We start from the raw sequence: 10,930 nt of genomic DNA, 5'->3' as shown, positions 1-10,930 counted from the left end.
TGGAAAATAAGTTTGACCCCGATTGCTGGGTCAAACTGCACATGGGGTTTCACCAGGGCAGCTGCAGATCTGGGGCCAAGGGTTTAGGACCCCTCCCGGCTAGGAGAGCCCCTAGAGGAGGGTCTGGCCCAGGGCTGAGGTCCCAGGGGACACCAGTATCTTTCCAAGACCCCGACACCGCCCGGAGCTCCGGGACTGGAAGCAGCAGCTGCTCTTCACTCCAAACCACCAACTAGACGACTGGCAGAGAGAAGACGAGGGCGGGGGATGGGGCTGGGAGAGGTGGGGGTGCAAATGAGCCAGCGCCCGCCTGGAGGGTGTGGCCTGGGGCAACAGCCCAGCTGGGAGGCAGGGGCCCCTCCGTTCTGAGTCTTGCAGCTCAGAGTTTGAGGACAGAGTTACCAAGCTCAAAATCCAGCTTTCTTTCTGTACCACCTCCAGATTTTAAAAAGCATGAGGCAAGAGCTAGATGGGCCCCAGGGTGAACAGCTGGCTTCTCCCCTGTTCAAAATATCCTTCAAAATAGCAGGAGAGAGAAGAGCTGGACCCTGCCCAGATAAAAGATAAGACCACACATTCTTTATTCTCCAAGTCAAGTAGACTTTCCCCACTACACATGAGCAGAAAGGCTCCTTGGAGGTCAAAAGGAAGGGGCGTCACCTCATAGTAAGCGATGTCAACTCCTACCCATAGGCCTCTCCGCTGGAATCCATCTTGGCTAAGAGATGCTTGGGCACACAGGAGAGGAGCCTGGGATAAACCAGAGAGGGACTCGGAACCAGGCAATGCAAGATGACCGGCCAGAGGAACCCTGAAGAAATGCCCCGAAAAAGTAATTCAAACTACCAGGAGGGCGAGACTTTCTCTGAGCCCACCCATGTGTCTAATCCACACGGACTGTACTCTTTTTCCTCCTAATGAACACTTATTTCAGTACTTTCCGTCTCTGTGGAAATCCATTTCTACACAGCTGATGGGCCAGGGCCTTCACTGGCCACTGTCCCAGGTGGTCTAGTGGTTAGGATTCATCAATCTCCGACCAGAAACAGAAATCCTGCTTCAAGCCACTGCAAGTCAAGGCCAGCCGAGATCAAGCTGACCGTTATTAAAAAAAAATACTTTTCTGTCTCAATGCATTTACTCCTGGTTGTGCTTGGGCTTTCTCTGGTTGTGAAGAGCGGGGGCTACTCTCTTCTGGCGTGCAGACTCCTCACTGCAGTGCCTTCTCTAGCTGCAGTGCCTGGTAGTTGAGGCTCCTGGGCTCCAAAGTGCAGTCTCTGTAGATGAGGCACGTGGGCCTACTTGCTCCAAGGCACGTGGGATCTTCCCGGACCAGGGATTGACCTTGCGTCCCTTGAATCGCAAGGCGGATTCTTAACCACTGGACCACCGGGGAAGCCCCAGGTCTGGGTTTTGGGCCTCCAGTATATGACTTGTGAGGGTAGAACCTCCCTCTTTTTAAGAATTTCTTACATTTGAAGGAATCCCTTGGCGGTCCAGGGGTTAGTATTTTGTGCTTTTCACTATGTTTCTTGCATTCTGAGTGTTGGATTTCTGTCGCTAGGGTTTTGAGAAACAGCAGTTGGTGAGAATGGTGCTCCTGGGTTCTTAGAGGTGTGTGTGCACTGGGGTGATGGTGTTTGGGACAAGAGGCTGATGCTGGATCACACCCCCTCTTGTCAGGGACTCCGTGGGGCTGCTCAGCTAGTGAACACACAAGCCACTTCTATGAAACATTTATTTCCTTTGAAACCTCCAGAAACATGCCAGAAAATCTCAAGACTGGAATGGGGAGGGGAGGTGGGGAGGGAAAGACAATAAAGAATTAAAAAAAAAAAATCCAGATGAAACAAATCAACATATTGAGGGGAAAAAAGAGGGGAAAAAAAAACACACAAAAAACCCTGCTGCTATCTTCACCAAACTTGAATTAAATAGATGTGCTTTGCAGAGATCCTTAAAAAACAACAGGAAACAAAACCAAAAATCCTAATTTACATGTGTCAATGTACATGATTAGGTCCTCAAGATGATTCAAATGGTCTGAAGATAGGAGATGACTTAAAAAAAGAGGGTGGGGCGGGACAGGCTCCAGGTTAGGGGCTGAGGAGGAAAGGGGTGGGGGTGGGGTGGGTGATCCTGGAGAACCCTTCCAAGAGAGATCCATCCGGGAAGAGGGGCAGAGACATCACAGTAGTTGGCCAGGGCTGAGGACCCCGAGGGCCACTCCCCGCACCCTTCCTGGGGGAGAGGAGATGGCAGGTCCGAGGGCTCTTCTCGTGGGACTGCAGTGTCGCTTCAGGGGCCAGAGGTTGGTTGCGGGGGGGGGGGCGGTGCAGGACCAGGGTCCTTTTCTCCTGCTCCTTAAAAGTCTGTGTCCTGTGTGGGCCTCCTCCCCTGAGGTTTCTGGCCCCAGAGAGGTGGTGGTGGGGGTCTCTGGACGTGGGGCTGGGCCGCCTGGCGCTGGCCTCCCAGTCGGAGTGTGCTGCTTGGAGCAGGGTCCCCAGGCCTGCGTCCCTCTGAGTCCCCCTACTGAGCCCCAGCCCACTGGGAGCAGGAACGAGCCTCGATCCTCAGTTTGAGGTTGGGGGAATCCACAGATTGTGTGACCATACAGACTTGTTCTGGCGCAACTCTACATGAAAAAATAAATATATATATATATTTTCTTGTTTGTTTTTAAAGGAAAAAAAAAAAGCAGCTCTGTTTCCTGGGTGGGCAGCGTAGTACCACGCTGGCCCGGCTGCCTGGCCGGCTGCCCCTTACTGCCTTTGGAGAACCAGCGTCTAGGGGGGTGCGCACTGCAGTGTTCCCGGGGGCGCCAGTGTTGCTGCTGGGGGCCTGCGAGATGGGCTGGGGGGCTTGTAAAGGGAAAACGGAAGCAGAGAAGAGATGAAGGCTGTTTCTCTCCAGCCCTGACCTGAGGGCTCGGTGGAGGCCCTCCTGGTGTCCAGAAGAGGCCGGGGCTGATGGAGGAGCGGGGGCCGCTGGGCCCGGCCGCGTCAGTAGCTCGAAGGTGGAGGGGCCCAGGCGCCGCGGCCTCTGGCAGTCTGGGGACTGGTCGAAAAAGACTGTGGAAATGGTCCCAAGTGTGCAAATAGCTTCCCCTTCAAAGAAGTTAACTCTGGAATGCTGGCGTTTCCTCTTTCCATTCTGGGATCCCCTCCCCTCAAGAAAATAAATGAAACTCTAAGAAAGTGCTCCTGGTTGCTTTTTGGAGGATAGGGTGGGGAGGGGGCAAAGTCCATGCGTTTTGGAGCCAGTGCACCGAGGATGGGGAGCCCTGGCCCCGCTTCCACGCTGGTGGGCCGGTTTCCCACCATGCTTTTTCACGCAGGGATCATGGCCCCACCAGCCCAGATACTGTTGGACATGGTGAGGAAACGTGGTTTGTGAACTCCTGGAGCTGTGGGGTTTGGAGACTCGCTCCTGCCCTCCCCTCTTCCTACAGCTTCCGACGGCTTGGTCCTAGGAAGAGGCTGGGTGGGGAGGGTGGGACGGGCCCCCTGGGGGTGGTGTGGGCATGGGCCCAGCCCCCAGGAACCAGAGAGAGCAGCTCAGAGGGAGGCTGGAGACCACATTGCCCCCTGGGGCTCGAGGACCAAGAGCAGACAGCCCCGGGAGGCCTCCCTCAGGTCCCACTGCTGCCCCAAGCGTCCCTGTCCTTGGAAGGGCAGGGGGGCCTGGGCTGCAGAATCTTGGTCACGCCTGTGACCAGGGGCCGGGCCGAGGGAGAGGAGGGCAGGAGCCCACGCCCGCCCAGGCGGCCGGTGGGGGCAGTGGCCTCTGCACCTCAGAGTTCCTTCTTTTCCCTGCAGAAGATCTCCGCGAACTTGCGCAGCTGCTCGCTGGCGGCCTGCGACTCCTCCTGCAGCCGCTGGTTGTTCTGCCTCAGGCTGGCCACCTCTGACTGCAGCACCGCCTTGTCCTGCTTCTCCTGTGGGGCGCGGGCTGGTGTCAGTGGGTCGCACGCTAAACGGACCCCCGCGGCCTGTGAGCCTTGCCCGGCTGCCAGGGTTCAAACCCCAGCTCTGCTTCTCAGCAGCTGAGTAACCTCAGGCGGGTCACCTCATGGGCCTGTTTGACCCTCTCTGGGTCAAACTCTTTGGGCCCCAGTTTCCCCAGTTCTAAAAGCGGGGCGGGGGGGGGGATGGGTAGGGCGGGGGGGGGGGATGGGTAGGGCGGGGGGGGGGATGGGTAGGGCGGGGGTTGACAGGACTTGCCCGGCGGTCTAGTGGCTAAGACTCCACGTTTTCAAGTTTCCAAGGCAGGGGGTGTGGGTTCCAGCCCTGGTTGGGAAACTAATATCCCACATGCCCCACTGCTCCGTCAAAAAAACAAAACAAGGAAACTGTGAAAGGGGCGGTTGAGAGCTTTCCCTGAGGTCACGCATATTGAGCTCTCAGCACACAGCCTGAAGTGGAGTAACTGTGTGACAGTTACTATGATCACCTCATTCCAGCCCTGCAGCCACCCAAGGGTTGTGGGATGTTGCGACCCCTATTTTCCTGGACCAGGAAAGTAGACCAGACCTCCTCATGCAGGGAGGACGGGGCTGGGACATGGACGCAGGGCTGCCCTCTCAGGACAGGGGAACATGCAGCGTCACACAGCCCTACATGGTGGGGTGCGATTTGAACCTGAGCCCCCACGATTCCTGTGCTTGAGGCTTCCACATTGTACCTGGCCACCTTCTGGCCCTTTACCCAGAAGTATGTAAAACAATAAGCAAGAGTCTCTTCCACACTTATTTTTCCTCATTCTCCAACACTCTGGAGATAAGGAACAATCTGGAATGTCACCTTCTAGACAGCCCTCTGACCCACAGCTGGGAGACATTTTTTAAGTGTTGCAGTGTTCTAGGAAGCAGGTCTGCTGCATGCTGAGTTTTCTCCTTGAGTTACTGGACTTCTTCTGTATGTCTGTGAATATATAGATTTCTGCCATGACTAATTCGCAGCAGATCATTCCCCGGCATGGCTGTCCTGTCATTTACGTCACTGTTCTCCTGTGAACAGACAGCTGCACTGGCTCCAGTTTTTTAGGGCCAGCGGTACAGCAGTGAACACCCCTGCTCACAGGTCTCTTCGTGCCCGTGCTGGGAATTCTATTGGACGAATTCTCACAGTGAAACTGCTGGGTCGACAAGGTACACAATTACGGTTTTGACAGATATGGTCTGACCGCCCTCCAAAAAGGTTGGGCCAACTTATTCTCCTTCTAAGAGTTTCTAGGTGCGTTACCAGCCTTCCCTACCATCAAGCTCTTCACTCATGACTACATTCAGAGCTGGGTGGCCTCTCCTAGAACAGATGGGATGGGGGGTGGAGATGGGAGCCCCAGCCTTGTTGCCCACCCCCCAGGCATCCGGGAAGTGCCATGTGAGGCAGCTGCCTGGCGGCCTTACCTTCTGGAGGTCCGTGTGCAGCTGTTTCAGCATTACCTCCAGCTGGTACACCTTGCCTGTCAGATCCAGGGGTGGCTCCTCGCTGCAAAGGCAGGGGGCGGGGTCAGGATCTCCGCCCACAGCTGGGAGGAGTCCGGGCTACAGGCCCCTCTTATCCCTGAGGCTCCAGGGAGTCCTCTCCTGGCTGGAGTACCAGGGGTGCCTGGGGGGTGAAGGCTGCACTCCGCCTGGGGCGGGCTCCTCACCTGGTGGGGATGGGAGCACCAGGCCTGAAGTGAGCGGTGGTGCCCCTGCAGAGGGACCAAATGTGCGCTTCCAGGAGGAATTCCTCCCATCTCCCGCCAGCCGGGGCAGCGTGGTACAAAGCCCCCTCCCCACACCCACCCACCCAGCACGCTAGCACCCAGCAGCAAGCCCTAGCATGGAGCCGGCACTTGGGGTGTGTAAGCGGGCACGGGAGCAGGAGGGCCTGCCTGGGGGCAGTACTAGTAACCAGACGGATGATGGTAACAGCCCTCGTTCCTGAGAGCCCTCCCGTGATGGTGATGTGTAAAGTCTGAGCGGCTCAGGCAGGGACCCTGTACCCAGGACCCCAGCCTGTGGCTCCTCCTGAGTGGGTTCCCCCATTCTGGGCCTGCCTGGCCCCTGCAGAGGAAGGGAAAAGCCTCTTTTTGCAGAAGGCTCCTCTGGGTGCGGTGGGAACGCACGCACCCGGGATGGATGAGAAGAGAGGCAGGGCGTCCGCCCAAGGAGCGGGAAGGACTCGCTGCCCACTCCCCACGCGCCCCCCACTCTTTCCTCCCTGTTCTGGGGGAGCTGCAGTCACAGGGGGAGGCGGTCAGCAGCTCAGGGCAAAAGGAGTCCAGGAGTCTGCCGGGAAGCAACAGGTCCTGGCATTTCTACACAACTCCTGTTCCCAAGCCCACTGCAGTGCCCCGTCTCGGAGCCGCCCAGCTCTGCTGTGACAGCGGGGCCAGTCTTTGTGGAGGTCTAAAGCCAGGGTGTGAAGTGAAAAACAAGAAGAGTCAAAACCACCCCCGAAAAGCGCTTCAACTGCCCATACAGTAGAGTGCACTACTGTTGCACACGTCACTCCGCACGGTGAAGCATGCAGCTGAGTGTGGAATGCACTATTTAAATCCACGGACATGCAAGCCTGCCATTTCCATCCTCTCTCCCTCTTTGTGATTCTATTTTCTGCCAAGCTAGTGCACTCAAACATGCTGCACCGAATGTGAGATGACAAATGGGAGAGGCCTGCCTCCCGCCCGCCTCCCCGCCCCCGGAAGCCTTGTGAGGACAGGGCTCGGGCTCCAGTCACCGCTGGGTCCCCAGACAGTCCTGCCCCGGGGCCTGCCAGGGGCGAGGTGAGAGAGAAATGTCAGGGGCACCGGCACGTAATTTAGGAACCTGCAGAGGAGGAGACCCGGGGGCAGACAGGGCAGGCTGGAGGCTGGGAGTGGGGTGGACAGAGGGGGCGGATGTGAGGCAGCGGGCAGGGAAGACTGGGGGTACCGCTTATCGATTTTCAAAGCAGCAGAACAATGATCACTGTGCTGTGAGGAGCACAGGGCCTCCATGTGAGGTCAGGACCGACACTGCTCGGTCCCCGCTGGGCCCCAGCGAGTAGATGAGCCCAAAGTCTGTTAGATGAGGCAGTGGCTGCCCCTCCTGCTACTGCTGAGGGGGTGGGGGACCTGCAGGGTGGCCTCCTGCCTGGACGGCGGGGTAGGGGAGCCTCACCTCATGGTAGGGGTGGTCCTGGGGGTCGGGGGCCCCCTTTCCAGGCTCAGGTGACTGTGGACAGGACTGTGTGCAGGCGGGACGTCCGGGCTCAGAGCTGGGTCGTTGAGAGAGAACAGCGAGACGGCTCTTTGCACTGCGGGGGAGAGGGGCGCAGTGGTCGGCTGGGCTCCCGGCTCCTCCTCACACCACCCCTCCCCCCGCAACGGCCAATCCCTTCCCGCAAACCCCCAGGACACTCCCCAATCACACCCGCTTAGATCACACAGGCATACAGGATGGATTCTTGCCAAAAAACCAAACCAAGTCAGGACACAAACACAATATTCCGTCCTGTTTCTGAGAAAGCCTCCGGATCTGACGACCAGTTTATACAAAATACAAGGGACAGAGAAAGGAGTTGAGTGCAGTGTGGGCAAGGAACTGCCCCAATTCAGCTGAAATGGCCTGGTTTTGTCAATAATGGTGAGGGGGGAAAATGGCTGGAAGTGGATGGCGTTGACACTGGCTGATGAGGACACAGGGATTCATTATGTCCTAATTCTGAGGATGTCTGTGGAACTTCCAAAGCAAAGAGAGACACCAGACAGAGACTATCAGGTATATGGAAGAGAGAAACAGTCTCATGGGGCTGGTGGTTAAAGCAAAGATGCCCGGGTCCCATCCTCCAGACGCATGACTGGCTCGGGGGGGCAGGGCCTGAGCCAGTGCCTGCATTTTCACATAGGACCATTAGGTGGTCCTTCTATGATGGCAGAAATCGAAAACAGTCTGAATGCATCCAAAGAGTGGCTGGCTGAGTGAGTCCTGGGGCTTCCCTGGTGGCTCAGACGGTAAAGAGTCTGCCTGCAACGCAGAAGTGAAAGTGAAAGTTGCTCAGTCGTGTCCGACTCTTTGTGACCCCATGGACTGTACAGTCCATGGAATTCTCCAAACAAGAATACTGGAGTGGGTAGCCTTTCCCTTCTCCAGGGGATCCTCCCAACCCAGGGATAGAACCCAGGTCTCCGGCATTGCAGGCAGATTCTTTACCAGCTTAGCCACAGGGAAGCCCAGTGCAGGAGACCCCGGTTCAATCCCTGGGTTAGGGAGATCCCCTGGAGAAGGACATGGCAACCCACTCCAGTATTCTGGGCGAATCCCAACCTGAGGAGCCTGGTGGCCTACAGTCCGTGGGGGTCACAAAGAGTAGGACACGACTGTGCGACTAACACTTCTCACTAAGTGAGTCCTAGGACAGAGCAAACAGGAGGGGCTGAGCCTCTCCCAGGGAGGCAAAGGCGGGCTCCTTTATTTCTAACTCCTGGCTCCAAGAACAGCACAGTGAAAACCTGAATGCCCTTCCCCAAGATCCACCCACTGTTAATGGTTATGCCACACTTACTTCCTGCATTTGTGTGTGTTTCCTTCCCTAACCATTGGGGAAGGGAATGTACCAACATCCTGGTACTTCACTCATGAGTACTTTACGACACGTCTCCAGAAAGGAAAGAGATGCTCCTACATATTTCCTACACAATATCGTCCTCAGGCAAGTTGACGCTGACATGCTATTATCGTCTAATAGACAACCACCTGGAAATTTCCCCCATTCTCTAAATAACATCCTTTATAGCTGCTGTTTTCTATCTTGGATTCACTATTTATGCTTCTTGAAAATGCTTTTATATAAACAGTTTCAAATAGGCCCCAAAGCAGAGAAAAGAGCATCATGGGTCATGAACCCATCACCCGTTTCAACACCTTTCAACACACTTCAACATACCTTGGGGTTCCTGCCCTGTGATCTCTCTGGTTTTTAATTCTCCTGAGCACTCTTTTCCTTCACATTAAAAAAAAAAACCCTTACTTTTGGCTGCTCTGGGTTTTCGCTGCTGTGCATGGGCTATTCTCTAGTTGCGGTGCGAGGGCTTCTCACTGTGCTGGCTTCTCCTGTGGTGGTGCGCAGGCTCTAGGCGCACGGGCTTCAGTAGTCGCAGCACATGGGCTCAGCAGCTGTGGCTCCCGGGCTCTAGAGCACAGGCTTAGTAGTTGTGGTGCCTGGCGTTTGCCATGCACATTTGAGATCTTCCTGTACCAGGGATCAAACCCAAGTCTCCTGCACTGGTAGGAGAATTCTTTACAATTGAGCCAATAGGGAAGCCCCTTCTCCTTTACTTTTTAAAAACAGCTTACTGCAGGGGACATCCCTGATGGTCCCATGATTAAGACTCTCTACTTCCACTGCAAGGGGCATAGGTTCAATCCCTGGTCAGGGAACTAAGATCCCATATGCTTGGGGCCACTAAGCCCCTGAGCCACAACTAGAGAAGCCTGAGTGCTGCAACTTAGCCCTGATGCAACCAAATTAATTAATTAATTAAAAAGAAAGCAAGGGCACAGGCTGAGGGGTCAGGGCCATGGGAAACAGGAGGAGGTGTCTGATCCAGACTAAGGGATATGAGGGAGGGCTTCCTAGAGGAGGGACTGCAAAGCTGAGGCCTAAAAGATGAAAAATGAGCCAGAAGAATATATCCTTATCTGTCAGGGTTTCACAGATGAGGAAACCGAGGCTGAGAAAGGTAAAGGTGCTTGCCCAAGGACACGTGGGATGGAAATGGTAGAGACAGCCAGCTGTCTTATGGTCTGTTTTCTCTTTCTCCGTAATAATAGATCCCAAATTTCAGCCGTGCACAGGTCCTCATTCCCCAGCCTGCCCTGTAGCAAAGTGTGGCCATGACACTCAGGCCAATGGGATGTAAGTGCAGGGGGAAGGTGAGGCTATGGAAAGCATCCTTCAAGTGGGGGTGGGGTGGGGTGGGTGTCCGTCTCTACCTGCGGGCAGAGCTGGATGTGATGGCCAGAGCTCTGGCAGCCCAACTGTGAGGGTGAGGTCCCCAGGAATGGCAGAGCAGTAGGGGAAGGAACCTGACCCTAATCAGAAATGATCACCCCAGAAATTTTTACTACCCACCTGCCTCACTGCCCACCCCTGGAATTTTCACTGCATAAAACCTTGTTTAAGTCACTGGATTTTCTGCCACTTGTAGCCAAAGTACATCTAAGTACAACTGGGATCACTACACTTCCGCACTAAAATAGTAACAGGGAGCACTCTCTGTTGATGGCATGTTCTGTGATGACAAGTTTTATAGTTTTCATAGATTCCTCCCTGTGGCCCTAGGCAGTGGGTACAGTCTCGTTCCTGTTTTGTAGACAAGCTAGCTGGAGGCATCAGAGAGACGAAGACATTTGCCCAGGACTGCACAGTGAGCAAGTGACAGGGAGGATGTGAACCCTGGCCTCCCCCGATCCTGGAACCTGAGTGTGTCCCCCTTTAAAGCCTTGAGGCCGTGCTCGCTTTGGCAGCACATACACTAAAAGTGGGTGGACAGGGAGGATTAGCATAGCCCCTGCAGAAGGATGACATTCAAATTCGTGAAGTGCTCCATATTTTTTAAGCAATTTTCCTCCAATTAGAAAGTAAATTAAAAAGAAAACACATCTTCCTTCTTAGAAAAAGGCCCAGTTTGACAAAAAAAAAAAAAGAAAAGGTAATGTTGACAAAGAGGCTGAGTGGGCTTCCCAGGTGCCTCTGTGGTAAACACCCATATGCCAATGCAACAGTCATGGGTTTGATCCCTGGGTCGGGAAGATCCCCTAGGGGAGGAAACTGTAACCCACTCCAGTACTCTTGCCTGGAGAATCCCATGGACAGAGGAGCCTCGTGGGCTCCAGTCCATGGGGTAACAAAGAGTCAGACACGGCTGAGCACAGCAGTATAGAGGCACAAGTAAAATA

The 10,930-nt window shown here is 55.1% G+C and overlaps 1 protein-coding gene and 1 non-coding gene across 6 annotated transcripts in view; one reads left to right on the top strand and one right to left on the bottom strand.

The window, feature by feature from the left end:
* Positions 1-1,724: 1,724 nt before the first annotated feature.
* SIPA1L3 (signal induced proliferation associated 1 like 3) overlaps positions 1,725-10,930 on the bottom strand; it is a 253,122-nt gene continuing 243,916 nt past the window's right edge. For 4 of the 5 annotated variants that reach the window (XM_024979038.2, XM_024979040.2, XM_024979044.2 and 1 more), the window contains 3 exons: positions 7,151-7,286; positions 5,408-5,489; positions 1,725-3,937 (listed from right to left, as the gene is read on the bottom strand). In XM_024979038.2, coding sequence (XP_024834806.1) covers positions 3,794-3,937; positions 5,408-5,489; positions 7,151-7,286 — 362 coding nt within the window. In that variant the 3' untranslated portion in view covers positions 1,725-3,793. Of the gene's footprint in view, positions 3,938-4,193; positions 4,923-5,407; positions 5,490-7,150; positions 7,287-10,930 lie in introns of those variants that run through there. The other variant, XM_059877520.1, reaches the window with a different exon arrangement.
* Positions 10,483-10,587, top strand: LOC112442471 (U6 spliceosomal RNA). The gene has a single exon (XR_003030562.1). It is a non-coding gene; the product is annotated as a U6 spliceosomal RNA (small nuclear RNA).

This window comes from Bos taurus, chromosome 18, assembly GCF_002263795.3.
Source record: "Bos taurus isolate L1 Dominette 01449 registration number 42190680 breed Hereford chromosome 18, ARS-UCD2.0, whole genome shotgun sequence".
Classification (NCBI taxonomy): domain Eukaryota; kingdom Metazoa; phylum Chordata; class Mammalia; order Artiodactyla; family Bovidae; genus Bos; species Bos taurus.
Note: the sequence above shows the minus strand (reverse complement) of the source record. Positions and strands in the feature narration are given on the sequence as shown.